Raw genomic sequence first — 21,327 nt, 5'->3', positions numbered from 1 at the left:
GTCCCCTGGGAAGCACAGCGAGGAATACACCCAGAGGGTGGCAGGAGGGCACAGAGAGGCAGAGACACTCCTCCAGACAGACAGACTCGGACAGACAAAGGGTGACTGAGGCTGACCTTGCAGACAAGCTTCCAGCCCTTGGCTCTGCGCAGCGAGAACCTGTGGGGTGCAGGGGGCTGGTCGCTCTCTGGGGAGCCCTGACAGGGGGAGTCCTGCCCAAGGGCCACCCCACGTCAGGAAGCCCTGAGATGGAGCGCAGGGCCTCCGAGACCCCTGAGGATGGGGACCCAGAGGTGAGAGACGGGAGACAGGGGAGGAAGACACAGAGAAAAGAAGGAGAGGCAAGAGGCAACACGGGAGACAGAGGAAGAGAAACAGAAAACAGGGAAATGCAAAGATCTCAGAGACCCAGACCCAGGGAGAGAGGATGACTGAGATCCAAGGACACACAGTGAGACAGAGGCCCCCAGAGAAATGGACTCAGAAACACAGAGCGGGATGCACAGGGGAAGAGGACGGTGGAGAGAGAGACTGGGGTGGGCGGGGGGCCCGTGTGGACTGAGGATGCACCCCCGCTTAGGGCTGGGGGCTCCTGGTCCACTCCCACAGATGGGGGCAGGCGGGGCCTCTGTGACAAGGACCCCTAACCTCGCCAGAACACAAAAACAGGTGGCCCGAGTCCGGGTGAGTCACTGTGACTCATCCTCCTCTCTGGGGACAGTGACCCCTGTCCCCTGCCCCCACCCTCCATCCCCAGACTGCGCCGTGACCTCCTCCCTCGCCATTCTCAGCAGACCCCAGACTCGCCCCCTCCTCACCCTGCCCCTCTCCCATAGGAGGACACAGCCACAGCCCTCCAACGGCTGGTGGAGCTGACGGCCAGCAGGGTGACCCCCGTGAGGAGCCTTCGGGACCAGTACCACCTCATCCGGAAGCTGGGCTCCGGCTCCTACGGCCGCGTGCTCCTCGCCCAGCCTCACCAGGGGGGTGAGTTCGGCCACCCAAGGGCAGCCTCCCCAACCGCCACATAATAAGCGTTCTGGGAAGCCACCCAACCAGGGAGAATTCCCAGGAGGAGCTGATGGGGACCCTTCTCGGTGGGGACGCTCTGAAAGTTAAGAGCTCTGGGATCTTCTGAGAAACACAGGCCCCACCCCAGAGAGGGCGAGGGGCTGCCTATGGTCCCACGGCAAGATAGGTTTGCAACTCAGGTTGGAACCCAAGTCACCATCATGCCTCTTACTTGATGCCAGGGGAAACTGAGGCCCGGAGAGGGTGAGGCAGCTGTGGAAGCCCATGCCGCAGTCTGAGGCAGAGCAGGGAGGGTCTTCAAAGAAGGTCTCCTCCCACCCACACCTCACAGAGGGAGGAGCCCGTGCTGCCCATGAGAAGTGTGAGGCTCAGAGAGGTTACACGGCTTCCCTCAGGGCCTGTGCACAGCAGGACCGAAGCCGCCTGAGTCTCCCCCCAACCCATCTCCCCGGCAGGTCCGGCTGTGGCTCTGAAGCTCCTGCGTCAGGATTTGGTCCCGAGAAGCACCTTCCTGAGGGAGTTCTGTGTGGGCCGCTGCGTCTCTGCACACCCAGGCCTGCTGCAGACCCTGGCAGGACCCCTACAGACCCCCCGCTATTTTGCCTTCGCCCAGGAGTACGCGCCCTGTGGGGACCTCAGCGGGATGCTGCAGGAAAGGGTGAGGCCACGAGGGACAAAGGTTGGGAGCGCTTTTCCCAGGTCCAACCCTGTCCCAAGCCTCCTCTCTATCTCCAACTCTGACCCCCAAATCAGGACCCGCCCAACCCATCTCCACCCTGAGCCTCCACATGACCTCCCCCTTTCTAATTCTCAACGAGTTTCTATGCCTGACCTCAACCCTAATCCATCTAATCATCCAAACACAAGCATGGAAGGGCAGGGAGCTGGGGGTGGGATTGAGGATGGACTAGGGTCAATGAAGGGGGTGGGGATGGAGACAGGGTTGGGATTTTAGTTGACTCTGGGGTTAGTGGACTCATGGGCATGGGTGGAGTTGGGTGGGTTGAGTTTAGAGTTGATTATAGATTGATCATAAGTATGGAGAAAAGCATGAATAGGGTTGCAGAGGGAAACAGAGATGGTTGAGGATGTATATACAGACTGAGTTGGAGATGGGCTGTAATGGGGTTTCTTCTAGAAAGGAGACCAGGTCAGGACATAACCCATGAGATTCTAGGGCCTCTTGAGTTTGGAGATTAGAGGTAGGGATAGTTTCAGGAATAGATTTTGGATTTGAGATAATGTTGGGGATAAATGGAAGGAACAAAAGAAGGAAAGGGATGAGGAAGGTATATGTGGATGAATGAGTCTCATTGAGAATTAGAAGGGTGGAAGGATGGGTGAGTGGATGGATGGATGGGTGAATAGATGGATGGAAGGAAGTTTTGGTAGATGGATGGGTGGGTGGATGGATGGGTGGGTGGATGGATGGGTGGGTGGGTGGGTGGATGGATGGATGGATGGATGAAAGGATTGGTGGGTGAGTGGATGGGTGAGTGGCTGGATGGATGGATGGATGAAAGGACTGGTGGGTGGATGGATGGATTGATGGAAGAAAGGATTGGTGGGTGGATGGATGGATGGATGAAAGGTTTGGTGGGTGAGTGGATGGATGGATGAGTGGATGGGTGGGTGGGTGGGTGGATGGATGGATGGATGGATGAAAGGATTGGTGGGTGAGTGGATGGGTGAGTGGGTGGATGGATGGATGGATGAAAGGACTGGTGGGTGGATGGATGGATTGATGGAAGAAAGGATTGGTGGGTGGATGGATGGATGGATGAAAGGTTTGGTGGGTGAGTGGATGGATGGACGAGTGGATGGGTGGGTGGGTGGATGGAAGGATTGGTGGATGGATGGGTAGGTGGATGGATGAGTGGATGGATGAAAGGTTTGGTGGGTGAGTGAGTGGATGGATGGATGAGTGGATGGGTGAGTGAATGGATGGATGGATGAGTGGGTGGATGAGTGGGTGGATGGAAGGATTGGTGGATGGATGATAGATGGACAGTGAATGGATGGGTGAAATGAAGCAAGGGAGGATGAATATATGGATGTTGTATATTAAATAATTGAATAACTTACTGGATTGCTGACTGGTTGGTGGAACGGATGTTGGATGGACACACTGTTGAATACTGTTGGAAGGATGGATGGCTTCATGGATGGATTGCTGCCTGGCCAGCTGGCTGGCTAGATGGATAGATAATCAACTGATGAAATAAACCAGGGGATTTTAGAACAGACTCTGAGTTAGAGATGGGGTCTAGACTCATGTAAGACTAAGATTAGGGTTAAGAATGAAATTTGAGTTCTCACTGGAGAAGATCTGGATGATCAGATTATAAAAGATATATAAGAAATGCCTGAGTATTTGAGTTAGGAGAATCTTTGAAAGAAGCTCAAAGGAACTACTGGTTATAACTGGGATTCCAGTGGGGAAAACTGGGAGACCAGCGGGGAGTTGGTCTATTGGAGTGCAGATATGGCTGCAGGTTGAGGTTGAGGATGATGGAGAGAGTCTTTGGGAGCAAGTGGTGGGAACACTGGAGGTAGCCACTAGTCTGGAGTTCTAGATTCTCAAACCCCAAGAGTCAAACCTTTAGGACTTAGGAGTCTACAGCCTCTTTCAAGAATTATTCAGAAGGAACCAACTGGTGTGGTGCCTCAGGCCTGTAATCCCAGCACTTTGCGAGGCCAAGGCAGGAGGATCGCTTGAGGCCAGGAATTTGAGAACAGCCTGGACAACATAAAATAGACAAAACCAAGGCACTCTGACCTTCCTCCTGTCTTCTTGACCTCAGGGCCTTCCCGAGCTGCTGGTGAAACGGGTGGTGGCCCAGCTGGCAGGAGCTCTGGATTTCCTCCACAGCCGGGGGCTGGTCCATGCAGATGTCAAGCCGGACAACGTGCTGGTCTTCGACCCGGTCTGCAGCCGTGTGGCCCTGGGAGACCTGGGTCTGACCCGGCCGGAGGGCAGCCCGACCCCTGCCCCACCAGGGCCTCTGCCCACGGCACCACCTGAGCTCTGCCTCCTGCTACCGCCCGACACTCTGCCTCTGCGGCCAGCCATGGACTCCTGGGGCCTGGGGGTGCTTCTCTTCTGTGCTGCCACTGCCTGTTTCCCTTGGGACGTGGCACTGGCCCCCAACCCTGAGTTTGAGGCCTTCGCTGGCTGGGTGACCACCAAGCCCCAGCCACCTCGGCCACCACCACCCTGGGACCAGTTTGCACCCCCAGCCATGGCCTTGCTCCAGGGGCTTCTGGACCTGGATCCTGAGACTAGGAGCCCCCCACTGGCTGTCCTGGACTTCCTGGGGGACAACTGGGGGTTGCAGGGGAACAGAGAGGGCCCTGGGGTTTTGGGGAGCGTGTCCTATGAGGACGGAGAGGAGGGAGGCTCAAGCCTGGAGGAGTGGACAGATGACGGCGATGACGGCAAAAGTGGCGGGAGGACGGGGACAGATGGGGGAGCTCCCTGACCAGGTGACAGAGACAGGTGGCCAGAGCCTGGGCCAGAGGCCCTTCCCCCAGCCCCCAGGGCCACCTGGATGGAGAGACAGCTGCACCCGGGAGGACAGAGAGGGAACACATTGCACTCTCCCTACGGCACGCTGGGCTTGGACGCGCATTCCTCTTCCAACCGAGGACCCAAGAGTCCAGCTCCTGCCCCTCCTCTCTCAGACGCAGGGGTCCAGGCTCCCAGCCCTTCCTCCCTCAAGGACCTTTCCTCTTCCCCCCATCCAGAATGCCTTTTTTTTTGAGACGGAGTCTCACTCTGTCGCCTAGGCTGGAGTGCAGTGGCGCAATCTCGGCTCACTGCAAGCTCGGCCTTCTAGATTCATGCCGTTCTCCTGCCTCGGCCTCCCAAGTAGCTGGGACTACGGGCACCCGCCACCACGCCTGGCTAATCTTTTGTATTTTTAGTAGAGACGGGGTTTCACCGTGTTAGCCAGGATGGTCTCCATCTCCTGACCTCGTGATCCGCCCGCCTCAGCCTCCCAAAGTGCTGGGATTACAGGCGTGAGCCACCACACCCGGCCATCATGGAGTTCTGATGGGATCACTCCTCTCCTCTAAGACCTTCAGTGGCTCCCACTGTCCATGTCCCAAGATCTGAACTTTAGGACCCAACACCGTGTAAACCTCACTCTCTGCCTCCCTCATTTCTCTGGGCTCTGGGTGATGTCATGGGAATCACTCATCTGTTCTGGACCTAAATCTACACATCTGAACACACACACATATGCACACACACACGCACACACATGCATGCGTGCACACACACATGCACATGCACGCACACAAGCACACACGCACACACACACACACACACACGCCCACATGCATGCACATGCGCACACACGCACGCACAGCTGCTGGCAGACATTGGCACACTGTGTGGCCTCCACCGAGAGCATCTTCCCCCGTCCCATGGCTCCAGAAACCGGCCCCACCCCCAGCCCTCTCTGGCCTCCAGGGGAACTTGTATTGGAACAATCCGTGTCTCTTTCTGACTCTCCAGGCTGGACCTGGTCTTCTCCATATTTAGATCCTTCCCAGTTCTGCTCCCACAGAGCACCACGGATTGTGATTGTCCCAGCTCCATCCACCTTTCTCAGACCCACACTGAGAGCCTCCTAAGAGCCAGGTCTGGTGCCGATGGGTCTCCTTACTCACCAAGGCCAGCCCGCGTCCCGCAGTCCCACGGCACCTCCCAGATAGGACACGGAGCCTGACTTGTGGAGGTTCACGCCTGCAGGACGGGGACGAACTAGATCCAAATCCGAGACCCCAGCACCCAGCGGAGGGTCAGGAACTGGAAACTGTTTCCTATGCAGGAAGGTATGCTTTTAGGCTGAGAAGTGAGCTCACTACATACGACGCGGCATCCTGGGCTCGATCCATCGTGAAAGTGCTGCTGAAATAACAGTCTGGTGTTGGCCCAACTGTGAGCCTCGTAGTTTTGACAAATGTCTCTTGGTTTGCGTTGCGACGCCGGCACAGGGGGAGGGTGCATGGCAACTCTCCGCAGGATCTTGGCAACCACTTTATAAACCTAAAATGATTCCAAAATAAAAAGTTTATTTAAAAAAATTAAATGACTTCAAATCAGTCATGGCAGTACAAACCTGAAGGGTAGGCCGGGCGCGGTGGCTTAAAATCCCAGCACTTTGGGAGGCCGAGGTGGGTGGATCATCTGAGGTCAGGAGTTCCAGGCCAGCCTGGCCAACATAGTAAAACCCTATCTCTACTAAAAATATAAAAATTAGCCAGGTGCGGTGGCACGCGCCTGTAGTCTCAGCTACTCAGGACACCGAGGCATGAGAATCACTTGAACCCGGGAAGTGGAGATTGCAGTGAACTGAGATCGGGCCACTGCACTCCAGCCTGAGCAACAGAGCAAGACCTTGTCTCAAAAAAATAAAAATAAGCTGGGTGCGGTGGCTCACGTCCATAATCCCAGCATTTTGGGAGGCTGAGGCAGGTGGATCACCAGGTCAGGAGATCAAGACCAGCCTGGCCAACATGGTGAAACCGTCTCTACTAAAAAATACAAAAATGAGCCAGGCATGGTGGCGAATGCCTGTAATCCCAGCTACTCGGGAGGCTGAGGCAAGAGAATCGCTCAAACCAGACAGCTGGAGGTTGCAGTGAGCCGAGATCGCGCCACTGCACTCCAGCCTGGGCGACAGAGCGAGATTCCGTCTCAAAAAGGAAAAAAAAAAAAAAGAAATAAAAAACCCTGAAGGGTGGGTGCAGCTGTCCCAGAAAAAAACAGGGGTCTGAAGTCCCACTGTGGCCCAAGGCTTGGGGACTTCGGAGTGGGGCTTAATCTCCCTGTGCTTGGAGCAGGGAGGCACTCACTGGCCTGTATTCCTACTGTGTGCTTTCAAACGATTTTTATTGTTATTCCTGTCTTTGGAATCAGGAGCCCTCCAGACCTTCCTCCCTCAGGCCCAGGAGTCCGGGTCCCGTGTAGAAAATGAAATCATCTCTGGAACCCACCCCCGCCTTGACCCCACCCAGCTGCCCCATCAATGCCCCATTGACAGGTCAGACACAAGTGCTTGGAGAGGGGTGTGCAGGGGGTCAGATGCTGGGGTCTTGTTTGGGGAAAGAATGAGACAATGAGATTCCAGAATGATGCAGTGTGGGATGACCTCAGACTTAGGGGGGCGGGAAGCAGGTGGTGGAGCAACTGGGAAGAGAGGGGCCTTGAGGCGGGTAGGGGAGGCCTCAGTTCTGTGCCTGAAAACTTCAGATGGGTGGGGGAAGCTAAGGCCTGGACTCCTGGGTCTGAGGGAGGAGGGGCTTGGGGTCTTGAACTCCTGGGTCTGAGGGAGGAGGGGCTGGGGTCTGGACTCCTGGGTCTGAGGGAGGAGGGGCTGGGGTCTGGACTCCCGGGTCTGAGGGAGGAGGGCCTGGGGGCCTGGACTCCTGGGTCTGAGGGAGGAGGGACTGGGGATCTGGACTCCTGGGTCTGAGGGAAGAGGGACTGGGGGCCTGGACTCCTGGGTCTGAGGGAGGAGGGACTGGGAGTCTGGACTCCTGGGTCTGAGGGAGGAGGGGACTGGGGATCTGGACTCCTGGGTCTGAGGGAGGAGGGGCTGGGCCTGGACTCCCAGGTCTGAGGGAGGAGAGGCTGGGGGTCTGGACTCCTGGGTCTGAGGGAGGAGGCGCTGGGGCCTGGACTCCTGGGTCTGAGGGAGGAGGGGACTGGGGATCTGGACTCCTGGGTCTGAGGGAGGAGGGGCTGGGCCTGGACTCCCAGGTCTGAGGGAGGAGAGGCTGGGGGTCTGGACTCCTGGGTCTGAGGGAGGAGGCGCTGGGGCCTGGACTCCTGGGTCTGAGGGAGGAGGGGACTAGGGGTCTGGACGCCTGGGTTTGAGGGAGGAGGGACTGGGGGCCTGGACTCCTGGGTCTGAGGGAGGAGGGGCTTGGGGTCTTGAACTCCTGGGTCTGAGGGAGGAGGGGCTGGGGGCCTGGACTCCTGGGTCTGAGGGAGGAGGGGCTTGGGGTCTTGAACTCCTGGGTCTGAGGGAGGAGGGACTGGGGCCTGGACTCCTGGGTCTGAGGGAGGAGGGGCTGGGGCCTGGACTCCTGGGTCTGAGGGAGGAGGGAGCTGGGGTCTGGACTCCTGGGTCTGAGGGAGGAGGCGCTGGGTCTGGACTCCTGGGTCTGAGGGAGGAGGGCTGAGCTCCTGGGTCAGGGTATTCGCCTGACCACAGCCAGTTCCAGGAGTCATCACACGATGTCGCTCTGCTCCCAGTGGGGACAGAAGGGGCGGGCCCAGGGGCGGGGCCTTACGACCCCCAAAGTCGGGGCGGGGTCTTGGTCCTGGGCAGGCGTCTGCTGGCATGGGCCCTAAGTGCCAGGCACTGACCACAGCCGGCGGCCGAAGGGTCAGGCGGGCCTTGGAGGAGGTGAGGTCTGGAGGTCTGTGCCCAGGTTGGGAGGTGAGCAAGGTGCCCTGGCCTGAGGTGGGCAGCACCTGAGGGTGACTGTGCCAGGTGGCCCGAGTCCTTAGTCCCTCAGGGGAGGCCGGGCTGCACCTGGAGGCTGTAGAGTGGTGGAGGGTGAGGGAAACAGAATCTGGGGGTTCCCAGTTGTGTGAATTATATGAGGCTCTGGGAGAGAGGTGGGCTGGGGGCCTGGACCCCTGGGTCTGGCGGAGGAAGGGCTGCGGGTCTGGGTCTGAGGGAGGTGGCTGGGCTGTGAAAGTGCGACCCCAGGCCTGTCAGGAGCTTGGGGACTGATCCCGAGTGCTTGGTCCCATGCAGGACCCAGCCGTCCCAGGCCCTCTGCACAGCCCGCCCTCCCAGGCCTGAGCCCAAGAGCACCTGTTTGTTCTCAGGAGACAGAGGCTACTCATCCACCCCCAGGGCCCAAGTCTGTTTGCTTTGGAAACAAGATGGGGGAGTCTCAGTGGGGGAGTCTCAGTTATCTGGTTCATCTTTCAACGTCAGGGTGGCGGGTGGCGGCTGCGGCACGCAGGGATGTGGGGGCAGGGACATCTGTGACCTAGGGTTTGAACTCACACCAGAGACTGGTCTCCCCGCCTCTCACCAAGAGGGAGACTGAGTCACAATTAGAAGTGCAATGAGTTCCCAGCCCCTCCTCCCTCAGACCCGAGAGTCCAGACCCCCAGTCCCCTCCTCCCTCAGACCCAGGAGTCCAGACTCCATCCCCTCCTCCCTCAGACCCAGGAGTCCAGGCCCCAGCCCCTCCTCCCTCAGACCCAGGAGTCCAGGCCCCCAGTCCCCTCCTCCCTCAGACCCAGGAGTCCAGACTCCATTCCCTCCTCCCTCAGACCCAGGAGTCCAGGCCCCCAGTCCCCTCCTCCCTTGGGCCTGGGACCTGAGCCTGGGTGCCCCTTTCTGTCCTTACAGAGATGCCCGGCAAACAGTCTGAGGAAGGGCCGGTGGAGGCAGGGGCTTCGGAGGACAGCGAGGAGGAGGGTCTGGGCGGCCTGACGTTAGAGGAGCTCCAGCAGGGCCAGGAGGCTGCCCGGGCGCTGGAGGACATGATGGCGCTGAGCGCTCAGACCCTGGTCCGAGCCGAGGTGGACGAGCTCTACGAGGAAGTGCGTCCCCTGGGCCAGGGCCGCTATGGCCGCGTCCTTCTGGTCACCCATCGTCAGAAAGGTACCAGGCCGTGGGGTCCGAGGTGGCAGGGTTCAGCTGGGGGTGGGGCACGGGCCTGGGGTAGCCCAGGCTGGGGAGGCTGGTAGGCCTGAATCAAGTCTTACCTCTGCCCTCCACCGTGTTTTTTGTTGTTTTGGTTGGTTGGTTGTTTTGAGACAGCGTCTGGCTCTGTTGCCCAGGCTGGAGTGCAGTGGCACAATCTCACGGCAACTTCCACCTCCCAGGATCAAGTGATCCTCCTGCCTCAGCCTCCCATGCAGCCAGGATTATAAGCGTGCCCTACCACACCCAGCTACATTTCTCTGTGTGCATTTTTCTTTTTTAGTAGAGATGAGGTTTCCTATATTGGCCAGGGTGGTCTCGTACTCCTGGCCTCCAGTGATCCGCCTGCCTCAGCCTCCCAAATTGCTGGGATTACAGGCGTGAGCCACGGTGCCCCACCAAAAACTGTGTGTTTTTTAAGGAACTCCCTTGCTCTCTCTGAGTCTCAGTTTCCTCCTTTGAAAAACATGGGTAATGATTTCTACTTGGAAGAATAGTTGATCCTCTGAGTGTATGTGGATTGTTCTAGTTGCTGGGGGTGTATGTAGATTGCTGTGGTTGCTGGGGGTGTATGTGGATTGCCATAGTTGCTGGGGGTGTATGTAGATTGCTCTAGTTGCTGGGGGTGTATGTGGATTGCCATGTTGCTGGGGATGTATGTGGACTGCTGTAGTTGCTGGGGGTATATGTGGATTGCCATAGTTGCCAGGGGTGTATGTGGATTGCCGTCGTTGCTGGGGGTGTATGTGGATTGCTCTAGTTGCTGGGGGTGTATGTGGATTGCTGTAGTTGCTGGGGGTGTATGTGGATTGCCGTCGTTGCTGGGGGTGTATGTGGATTGTTCTAGTTGCTGGGGGTGTATGTGGATTGCCGTCGTTGCTGGGGGTGTATGTGGATTGCCGTAGTTGCTGGGGGTGTATGTGGATTGCTCTAGTTGCTGGGGGTGTATGTGGATTGCCGTAGTTGCTGGGGGTGTATGTGGATTGCTGTAGTTGCTGGGGGTGTATGTGGATTGCCGTAGTTGCTGGGGGTGTATGTGGATTGCTGTAGTTGCTGGGGGTGTATGTGGATTGCCGTCGTTGCTGGGGGTGTATGTGGATTGCTCTAGTTGCTGGGGGTGTATGTGGATTGCCATAGTTGCTGGGGGTGTATGTGGATTACTGTAGTTGCTGGAGGTGTATGTGGATTGCTGTAGTTGCTGGGGGTGTATGTGGATTGCAGCTTTGACCTCCTGGGCTCAAGAGATCCACCCACCTCAGCTCCACAAGTAGCTGAGACTACAGCCGCATGCCACCACGCCCGGCTAATTTTTAAATTTTTGTTTAAAGATGAGGTCTCGGCCGGGCGCGGTGGCTCAAGCCTGTAATCCCAGCACTTTGGGAGGCCGAGGCGGGTGGATCACAAGGTCAGGAGATCGAGACTATCCTGGCTAACATGGTGAAACCCCGTCTCTACTAAAAATACAAAAAACTAGCCGGGCGCGGTAGCAGGCGCCTGTAGTCCCAGCTACTTGGGAGGCTGAGGCAGGAGAATGGCGTGAACCCGGGGGGCGGAGCTTGCAGTGAGCCGAGATCGCGCCACTGCACTCCAGCCTGGGAGCACAGCGAGACTCCGTCTCAAAAAAAAAAAAAAAAAAAAGATGAGGTCTCACTGTGTTGCCCAGGCTGGTCTCAAACCTGCCTCAAGTGATCCTCCTGCCTCAGCCTCCCAAAGAGCTGGGATTATAGGCGTGAGCCACCGCACCTGGCCAACAACAGAGCTCTGTTTCCTCACAGCTCTAGAGGCTGGAAGCCCAAGATCAAGATGTCAGCAGGGCTGGTTCTCCTGAGGCCTTTCTCCTTGGCTTGCCTTTGGCCATCTTCTCCCTGTGTCCTCACATGGTCGTCCCTCTGTGCGTGTCTGTGTCCTGATTTCCTCTTCTTATAAGGACATCAGTCACACTGGATGAGGGCCCGCCCACTCTAGTGACCTCATTTTACCTCTTTAAAGACCCTCTCTCCAAATACAGCCACATTCAGCAGTATGAGGGGTTAGGACTCCAACATATGAGTTTTGGGGAGACACAATTCAGTAATAACACAGAGGGCAATAATGCGGCCACGCAACAGCACACCTCGGGAAGAGGCGCAGACTCAGAGATCCAGCCCTGGGTGCTCACAGAGCCGGAGGCATGAGCAGTAACGGGCGGGGGCGATGCCAAGGAGGCCCCTCCACAGGCGTTTCACTGAACCTGCACCTGGCAGCTGATGGCTCAGAAATTAAAGAAACCAATCTGGGCGCAGCAGCTCACACCTGTAATCCCAGCACTTTGGGAGGCCAAGGCAGGAGGATTGCTTGAGCCTAGGAGTTTGAGACCAGCCTGGGCAACATAGCGAGATTGTCTCTACAGATTTTTTTTAAAAAACTTAGCCAGTTAGCAGGAATTTCTGGCGTCAGGGGAAAAAAAAAATTAGCTGGGTGTGCAATTAGCCCTGTGTGGTGATGCACAAATGTAGTCCCAGCTACTCGGGAGGCCTGGGCAGGAGACTCACCTGAGCCCAGGAGGTGGAGGTTGCAGTGAGCCACGACTGTGCTGCCGCCCTCCAGCCTGGAAGACAGAGAAAAACCCTGTCTTTAAAAAAAAAAAAAAAAGGTGGGGGGGTATGTGTAGTGGCTCATACCTGTAATCTCAACGCTTCAGGAGGCTGAGGCAGGTCATCACCTGAGGCCAGGAGTCCGAGACCAGCCTGACCAACATGGTGAAATCCCATCTCTACTAAAAATATAAAAATTAGCTGGGTATGGTGGCAGATGCCTGTAATCCCAGCTACTCAGGAGGCTGAGGCAGGAGAATCGCTTGGACCCGGGAGGCAGAGGTTGTAGTGAGCCAAGATCGCACCACTGCACTCCAGCCTGGACAACAAGCATGAAACTGTATCTCAAAAAAAAAAAAAAAAAAAAGAACAACATCAGAAGTTCCTGTCTTCAGGGAGTTTAGCTTCTAGGAAATCGTTTCCACTCGTGACAAAATCCACAATTCCTAACTGGCTTTCTTTTTTTTTTTTTTTTTTTTTGAGAGAGATTTTTTTTTTTTGAGACTGAGTCTGGCTCTGTCGCCCAGGCTGGAGTGCGGTGGCCGGATCTCAGCTCACTGCAAGCTCCGCCTCCCGGGTTCACGCCATTCTCCTGCCTCAGCCTCCCGAGTAGCTGGGACCACAGGCGCCCGCCACTTCGCCCGGCTAGTTTTTGTATTTTTTAGTAGAGACGGGGTTTCACCGTGTTAGCCAGGATGGTCTCGATCTCCTGACCTCGTGATCCGCCCGTCTCGGCCTCCCAAAGTGCTGGGATTACAGGCTTGAGCCACCGCGCCCGGCCCTAACTGGCTTTCTTACCCAGGATAGGTTACCTTTCCCCCAGGTGTCTCAAAAATACCTTTTTGCCTCAAACACGGCTTTGCTGTCATGAGAAGCCAAACGAGGTCATTGGAGAAATTGCATGGTATCCCTCCATCTCCATAGCTATGGGCTTGTAAGAAAGCAGGGTAGAAATTCACCACATACTGTTATTGTTTTATTTAACTTTTTAGAGATGCCACCACGCTCAGCTAATTAAAAAAAAAATTTTTTTTTACTCTGTTGCCCAGACTGGAGTGCAGTGGCACAATCTCGGCTCACTGCAACCTCTGCCTCCCGGGTTCAAGTAATTCTCCTGCCTCAGCCTGCAGAGTAGCTGAGATTACAGGCATGCGCCACCACATTCGACTAGTTTTTTGTGTTTCTAGTAGAGAAGGGGTTTCACCATGTTGACCAGGCTGGTCTCGAACTCCTGACCTCAAGCGATCCACCCGCCTCAGCCTCCCAAAGTGCTGGGATTACAGGCATGAGCCACAGTGCCCGGCCTTTTTAAAACTTTTTTTTAGAGATAGGGTCTCATTGTGTTGTCCGGGCTGGTCTTAAACTCCTGGCCTCAAAGGATCCTCCCGCCTCGGTCTCTGAAAGCATTGGGATTTCAGGCCTGAGCCCCCGGCTGGGCCCCAGCACGCTGTAACTATTGGCACTGCTGGTGATGCTTGGGTGGCCATGCTGTTAGGGTGGGCTCTGGAGGGAGGTGGGAGTTGGAGGAGGTGGAGATGGCCTATGGGAAAGAGTCCAAGCTGAGGGGCCATCGGGGGGACCACAGGGGAACAGAGCAGCTAGCCCAGGTGGCCCTTGGCTTCTGCACACCTCCCACACTTGTCCCTCTGCCCCAGGCACACCCCTGGCACTGAAGCAGCTCCCGAAACCCCGCACGTCCCTCCGCGGCTTCCTGTACGAGTTCTGTGTGGGGCTCTCGCTGGGCGTACACTCAGCCATCGTGACAGCCTACGGCATTGGCATCGAGTCAGCACAATCCTACAGCTTCCTGACAGAGCCCGTCCTGCACGGGGACCTCATGGCCTTCATCCAGCCCAAGGTGCGTAGGCAGACCCCAAGCCGCCTTCGAGTGCCTCTCCTGCCTCACAGGAACGTCCTGAGCAGCCTGGGCCGCAGGAACCACAGCCACTGCGTTGGGCCTCCCCGGGCCTCCCCTACCCCCCGGAGGCCCCTCACGGGGCCCACAGGACTCGTGGAGTTGTTAGGCCTCTTTGGAGTTCACAGACATCACAGAACCCACACGATACACTATGGAGACCCACCAGCTAGCATCGGGTCACACTGGACCCCAATCAAGTCACAGGCCCTACAGGGTCACCCGAGGCCCCACTTAACCTACAGGCCCTACAGGGTCACCCGAGGCCCCGTTTAACCTACAGGCCCTACAGGGTCACCCGAGGCCCCGCTTAACCTACAGGCCCTACAGGGTTGCCCCAGGCCCCACTAAACCCACAGGCCCCATGGGGTCACCCCAGGTCCCACTAAACCCACAGGCCTCATAGAGTCACACTAGGCCTTATGGGGTCACTCTAGGCCCCCTAAACCCACAGGCCTCACAGGTCACACTAGGCCCCACTAAACCCACAGGCCTCATGGGGTCACACTAGGCCCCACTAAACCCACAGGCCTCATGGGGTCATACTAGGCCCCAATAAACCTACAGGCCTCACAGGTCACACTAGGCCTCACAGGGTCACCCTAGGGCCCCACTACACCCACAGGCCTCATGGGGTCACACTAGGCCCCAATAAACCTACAGGCCCCATAGTCATACTAGGCCTTATGGGGTCACTCTAGGCCCCCTAAACCTACAGGCCTCACAGGTCACACTAGGCCTCACAGGGTCACCCTAGGCCCCACTAAACCCACAGGCCTCATGGGGTCACAGTAGGCCCCAATAAACCCACAGGCCTCATGGGGTCACACTAGGCCCCAATAAACCTACAGGCCTCACAGGTCACACGAGGCCTCACCTGGTCACCCTAGGGCCCCACTACACCCACAAGCCCCATGGGGTCACAGTAGGCCTTATGGGGTCACCCTAGGCCTCCTAAACCCACAGGCCTCACAGGTCACACGGCCTCACGGCGCTATTCACCATCTTCCTTACCGGCCTCCTAAGTGTCCTGGGCCTGCTTCCTGGGCTGAGGAGGGGCCCCGCGGTCTCGGTTGCCTTCCGTGGCCTCGGGGCACTGGGCCCTGACCCCTCTCCCGGCAGGTGGGCCTCCCACAGCCCGCAGTGCACCGCTGCGCCGCCCAGCTGGCCTCCGCCCTGGAGCACATCCACGCCCGCGGCCTGGTGTACCGGGACCTGAAGCCGGAGAACGTCCTGGTGTGCGACCCGGACTGCCGGCACTTCAAGCTGACCGACTTCGGCCACACGAGGCCTCGCGGGACCCTGCTGCGCCTGGCCGGGCCGCCCATCCCCTACACGGCCCCCGAGCTCTGCGCGCCCCCGCCCCTCCCGGAGGGCCTGCCCATTCAGCCCGCCCTGGACGCCTGGGCGCTGGGCGTCCTGGTCTTCTGCCTGCTCACGGGCTACTTCCCCTGGGACCAGCCCCTGGCCGAGGCCGACCCCTTCTACGAGGACTTCCTCATGTGGCAGGCGTCGGGCCAGCCCCAGGACCGTCCTCAGCCCTGGTTCGGCCTGGCCCCCGCGGCCGACGCGCTTCTGTGGGGGCTGCTGGACCCTCACCCCCGAAGGAGGAGCGCTGTGAGCTCCATCAGGGAGCACCTGGGGCGCCCCTGGAGGCAGCGGGAGGGTGAGGCTGAAGAAGTGGGAGGGGTGGAAGAGGAGGCTGGGCAGTGAGGAGGCCTCGGGGGATGCAGAAAGGAAAGCTGCGCCATTGAGGCCTCCAAGGCCAAGGGCTTTTGGTTTCTCCTCTGTGTGTTTTCATCCATGGGGCTTGGGGCTCCCCTCTGCGTCCTCCTCCTCTCTCCTCTCTGCAGGCTGTATGCCTCCCTGGGTCCATGGGGGCCTCAGACCTCTGCATGTCCCTCCATACCTGCCGCCACCTTCCCCAGGGTCTCAGACCTCCGCGTGTCTCTCGGTACCTGCCGCCACCTTCCTCAGGGCCTCTGCACTCGCTGTTTGCTCGGGACACTTTAGGCTCATCCCCTCACCCCTGCGTTTTCATTTTGTTTTGAGACAGGGTCTCGCTCTGTCTCCCAGGCTGGAGTGCAGTGGTGCGATCTCTGCTCACTGCCGTCTCGAAATCTACAGCTCAAACAATCCTCCTGCCTCAGCCTCCTGAGTAGCTTGAGACTACAGGCATGTGCCACCACTCAAGGCTAATTTTTAACTTTTTTTAAGAGATGGACGGATCTTGCTATGTTGCCCAGGTGGGTCTCAACTCCCGGCCTCAAACAATCCTCCTGCCTCAGCCTCCTGAGTAGCTGGGACTACAGGCATGTGCCACCATGCTCGGCTAATTTTTAAAATTTTTTTAGAGATGGTGGGGGGCGAGTCCTGCTAGCTCAGGCTAGTCTCAAACTCCTGGCCTCAAGTGAGTCTCCCACCTCAGCCTCCCACAGTGCTGGGGTTACAGCTGTGCATCCTAAATGCTTACTGTCTGCCTCCTCATCCCCCCACTCTATTATTTCTCTAGAACACGGGTCTTCTTCTAACTGTATGCCTTACTTTTTGTGGTTATTTTGTGAGCTCCTGGCGTTGGAGGTCTTTGCAACCTCCCATTTGCTGACGGACTCATGTACCCAGCCATGGCCTGCAGCAGGGGTCAGGAAACGTCTGTTAAATAAATGAACCCGTCCGGTGTGGCACGGCCTCCCCTCCGTCCCTGTCCTCCTGCCGTCCTCTCTCCTTCTCTCCGGCCGGGTCTCCCTCCCATGCGGCACCACCCTCTCTGTGATGTGTTTTGCCTTCTCTCGCCCCAGCCGCCCTGCAAATAAACTGCGTCTGGCACTCAGATCCCAGTGCTGCTGTGAGTCTGTCTGCTCGGGAACAAGAAGGGGAATTTGCATCAGAGGGCGTGTGGAGGGGGACGGGAGGTGCAGAGGTGGAGAGACAGAGACAGAGAAACAGAGAGCAGGGAGAGATGGAGAGAGACAGAGACACACACACAGAGAAACAGAGAGATGGGGGAGAGAAAAAGGAGAGATGCAGATAGAGAAACAGACACCCAGAAAAAGAAACAGGTGGAGGAAGAGAGAGAGAGAGTGTCAGCGAAACAGAGAGACACAAACACATACAGAGGTAGAAAGAGAAATGGGGAGAGAGAGAAACAGAGAGATGGAGAGAGACAAACACAGAGAGAGAGAGAGAGAGAGAGAGAGATGCAGAGAGAGAAAGACAGAGAGGAAGAAAGAGAGAGAGAGACGGAGGGGCGAGGATGAGCCGCCTGAGCTCATGGTGCTGCCTGAGCCTCCCCGCTGTCCTCTAGGGTGTCCTGGCGGCAGCCTCCCCGCTGTCCTGTAGGGTGTCCTGGCGGCAGAGCTGTGGGCAGGAGGGAGTGAGCCACTTGCTTCTAAGAATCCCTTTCCTTTACCAAAGTGTGTGTGCTAACAATGGAATGAAAAATACGGTCCTCAAAGCTTCCATCAAGGAACTCTATATGCATGTGTGGATAAGTGTGAGTGTGTGTGTGTGAGAGTGTGTGTATGTAAGAGTGTGTGTGAGAGTGCATGAGTGGGAGAGTGTGTGTGCGCATATGTGAGCGTGCACATGCGTGCAAGTGTGAATGTCATGGGACCATGAGTATGTGTGCACCAGTGTGAGTGTGCATGTGTCCATGTGTGCACGTGTGTGCCAGTGAGTGTGCGTGAGTGTGCGCATGTGTGCAAGTGTGAATATCCTGTGTGCATGAGTGTGTGCATGTGTGTGACTGAGTGTGTGTGCATATATGAGTGCAAGTGTGCACATGTGTGCAAAGTGTGTGTGGTGTATGCATGTGCATGTGTGAGTACAAGTGTGCACATGTGTACAAGTGTGACGGTCATGTGTGAGCACGAGTATCTGTGCACCAGTGTGAGTGTGCATGTGTCACCACGAGTGTGTGTGTGCATGTGTGCGTGTGTGTACATGTATGTGTGCACATGTGTGCAAGTGTGACTGTCATGTGTGAGCATGAGTATGTGTGTGCCACTGAGTGCATGTGTCTCCACGAGTGTATGTGTGCACGTATGAGTGTGCACATGTGTGCAAGTGTGAATGTCATGGGTGAGCATGTGTACGTGTGTGAGTGTGTGTGTGCACGTGTGCAAGTGTGTCGTATGAGTATGTGTACGCCAGTGTAAGTGTGCATGTGTGAGCATGAGTGTGTGCACGTGTGTGAGTGCATACGCATGTAAAGGAGGGAGGATGGGGTTATGTCTCACTGCGCATGGATGATAATACGGCTTTATGCCTGTTGTGTGTCCATGAGCATCCGAGCTTGTGTGTGCTGACGTACTTGTGTGTATGTGGGGTGAATGTGACTCGCAATGTGTGGACATCGGATCCGTGTGTGTGCGCACACATGCCTGTCAATGTGTAGCCAGGGTGAGAAGGTCACGCAGGCGCCGCGGGCGGGCGCCGCCTGGGCCCTCTCTCCTTCGCACCTTCCTCCTCTCTCCCTGGCCCCTGCTTGGCAGCTGCCCTGTTTGCAAACACTCAGTCTTCCTCTCGGCTCCCTCCTTGGCCGCAGGCCCGGAGCGAGGCTACAGCTCGGAGCTGGATCGTGTGTCACGCACTCCCTGGCCCCTGCATACCCCGCAGGGCCCCTGCTGTGGCCACGGAGGTGTCGCCTGGAGCAGGACTGACAGCAGGTGTTCTCCTGTGGAGTGACCCCAAGGAGCCTTTGAATCCAGGTTCGAACCATAGCGCTGGGGCCTCTGACCTGGACAATCCGGGTGAGCTTCCTGGAGTAGGGATCATTGGAGAGAAGACAGGCGTCAACAACGGGAGTGGGGCAGTGGGGGGTGGGGGTGGAATATTTCAAGACCTCCTGCCCCTTTATCTGTGAATGTGAAATAACCTGAGCTGTTAGGCCAAGAATGTGTCCCAAAAAGCAAGAGGTGGGTGGGATGCGGCATGCTGGGTGGGAGTGGAGACTGGGCAGGGGGCAGCGGGGACGGGGTGCTGATTGTTGGCGGCAGCTGAGGATTATCTGGAAGGCGATAATGACCAGCTTGTCACCGGCAAAACGCAGGGGAGGGACATAAACTTCCCAGGAAGGGCCTGACACTGACAGGCAGGCAGGGACGACACTAATTAATGCTTGGTGCTGACCGTAGGCTGCACCCCAACCAGGGATCTCGGAGGCCACATCTGCTCCCCGACCTGTCCCCAAGATGGTGGCGGGGGTCCCTGGGCTCACCCCACGGGGCAGCCAGGTTCCTGCCATGCCCACATACCAGGCCGGGGGGGCAAGGCCCAGAGTGGAACCCAGCTGGTCTCCTGCGCATGGTCCCTGCTGTTAACCTCCAGGGATGTCCTGCCGCTCAGAGGGAGGAGGGGCTTGGGGGCATGGGGGTGAGGGTGTGTGCGCGGGTGTGAGTGTGTGAGCGTGAGGGAGCTGTGTGTGGGGGTGAACATAAACGTTTCAGAGTATGGGTGTAGGTGTGACTGAGGATGAGTGTGAGATTGTGAGATTAGTGTGCATGAAAGAGACCAAGACATTGTATGAGAAAGCATGCATGTGTGTGAAAGAATATAAAAGCATGGCCGGGCGCGGTGGCACATGCCTCGAATCCCAGCACTTTGGGAGGACATCACACTTCTACTCAATGAAGAGAAACATTTTTCAGCCCAGAGGTCTCTTATTTTTTTTTTTTTAACACCTATTATGCCATGAATTCATAGGGAATAGGTTCCAGCAGCTCAGGCTCCTTCAGGATCACGAGGTCAGGAGATTGAGACCACCCTGGCTAACGTGGAGAAACCCCGTCTCTACTTAAAAAAAAAAATTACAAAAAATTAGCCAGGCGTGGTGGTGGGCACCTGTAGCTACTTGGGAGGCTGAGGCAGGAGAATGGCGTGAACCCAGGAGTCAGAGGTTGCAGTGAGCCAAGATCGCTCCACTGCGCTCCAGCCTGGGCGACAGACTGAGACTCCATCTCAAACAAACAAACAAAAAAAATAGAATATAAAAGCATGGGCCGGGCACGGTGGCTTACGCCTCGAATCCCAGCACCTTGGGAGGCTGAGGCAGGAAGATGGCTTGAGGCCAGGAGTTTGAGACTAGCCTGGGCAACTAGTTTATTGAAAGTGTGTATTATCTTTTTTTCTTTTCTTTGTTTTTGTTTTGTTTTGTTTTTTGTTTTTGAGACAGAATTTTGTTTTTGTCACCCAGGCTGGAGTGCAGTGGTGCAATCTTGGCTCACTTCACCCTCCGCCTCCCGAGTTCAAGTGATTCTCCTGCTTCAGCCTCCCAAGTAGCTGGGACTACAGGTGCCCAACACCACGCCCAGCTAATTTTTGCATTTTTAGTAAAGACAGGGTTTCACCATGTTGGCCAGGCTGGTCTTGAACTCCTGATGTCAAGTGATCCTCTTGCCTCGGCCTCCCGAAGTGCTGATATTACAGGCGTGAGCCACTGCACCTGGCCTTAGTGATTTTGCTTTTCAGTATCATTATTTAAGAAATACATTTTGTAAGGCTACAGGTGCCATACATAGTGATTCCTCTGATGGATCTGGGCAAAGTCAATTGAAAACCTCCTGGAGGGAACCGCCATCTTCCAGTAATTTGCCAAAATGACGAACACAAAGGGAAAGGGGAGAGGCACCCGATATATGTTCTCTAGGCCTTTTAGAAAACATGGAGTTGTTCCTTTGGCCACGTATATGCGAATCTATAAGAAAGGTGATATCGTAGACATCAAGGGAATGGGTACCGTTCAAAAAGGAATGCCCCACAAGTGTTACCATGGCAAAACTGGGAGAGTCTACAACGTTACCCAGCATGCTGTTGGCATTGTTGTAAACAAACAAGTTAAGGGCAAGATTCTTGCCAAGAGAATTAATGTACGTATTGAGCACATTAAGCATTCTAAGAGCAGAGATAGCTTCCTGAAACGCGTGAAGGAAAATGATCAGAAAAAGAAAGAAGCCAAAGAGAAAGGTACCTGGGTTCAACTGAAGCGCCAGCCTGCTCCACCCAGAGAAGCACACTTTGTGAGAACCAATGGGAAGGAGCCTGAGCTGCTGGAACCTATTCCCTATGAATTCATGGCATAATAGGTGTTAAAAAAAAAAAAATAAGAGACCTCTGGGCT

The 21,327-nt window shown here is 56.5% G+C and overlaps 2 protein-coding genes and 1 pseudogene across 3 annotated transcripts; all 3 read left to right on the top strand.

Annotated features, from left to right (window-relative positions):
- The first annotated feature begins 248 nt into the window (after positions 1–248).
- SBK3 (SH3 domain binding kinase family member 3) lies at positions 249–4,704 on the top strand. The gene is made up of 4 exons (XM_025369166.1): positions 249–293; positions 837–987; positions 1,488–1,690; positions 3,837–4,704. Exons 1-4 carry the CDS (start codon positions 249–251, stop codon positions 4,512–4,514), a joined length of 1,077 nt encoding a protein of 358 aa, XP_025224951.1. The 3' UTR covers positions 4,515–4,704.
- A 3,747-nt stretch (positions 4,705–8,451) lies between these two features.
- On the top strand, positions 8,452–15,923 carry SBK2 (SH3 domain binding kinase family member 2). Its single transcript, XM_025369106.1, has 4 exons — positions 8,452–8,459; positions 9,426–9,680; positions 13,951–14,153; positions 15,333–15,923. The coding sequence occupies exons 2-4, from the start codon at positions 9,428–9,430 to the stop codon at positions 15,921–15,923; spliced, it is 1,047 nt and encodes a 348-aa protein (XP_025224891.1). The 5' UTR covers positions 8,452–8,459; positions 9,426–9,427.
- A 4,853-nt stretch (positions 15,924–20,776) lies between these two features.
- LOC112612988 lies at positions 20,777–21,327 on the top strand (annotated as a pseudogene). The gene has a single exon (XR_003116901.1). The product of XR_003116901.1 is annotated as a 60S ribosomal protein L21 pseudogene (transcript).

This window comes from Theropithecus gelada, chromosome 19 (genome assembly GCF_003255815.1).
Source record: "Theropithecus gelada isolate Dixy chromosome 19, Tgel_1.0, whole genome shotgun sequence".
NCBI lineage: Eukaryota > Metazoa > Chordata > Mammalia > Primates > Cercopithecidae > Theropithecus > Theropithecus gelada.
This window is presented reverse-complemented; position numbering and strand designations above follow the sequence as displayed.

Excerpts from the sequence above, each read along its gene's own strand:
- SBK3 (XM_025369166.1), top strand. The coding sequence starts at position 249 with ATGGAGCGCAGGGCCTCCGAGACCCCTGAGGATGGGGACCCAGAG. Across the intron at positions 294-836 it reads CTGAGGATGGGGACCCAGAG|GAGGACACAGCCACAGCCCT; the intron begins GTGAGAGACGGG and ends CCTCTCCCATAG. Across the intron at positions 988-1,487 it reads CGCCCAGCCTCACCAGGGGG|GTCCGGCTGTGGCTCTGAAG; the intron begins GTGAGTTCGGCC and ends TCTCCCCGGCAG.
- SBK2 (XM_025369106.1), top strand. The coding sequence starts at position 9,428 with ATGCCCGGCAAACAGTCTGAGGAAGGGCCGGTGGAGGCAGGGGCTTCG. Across the intron at positions 9,681-13,950 it reads GGTCACCCATCGTCAGAAAG|GCACACCCCTGGCACTGAAG; the intron begins GTACCAGGCCGT and ends CCTCTGCCCCAG. Across the intron at positions 14,154-15,332 it reads TGGCCTTCATCCAGCCCAAG|GTGGGCCTCCCACAGCCCGC; the intron begins GTGCGTAGGCAG and ends CTCTCCCGGCAG.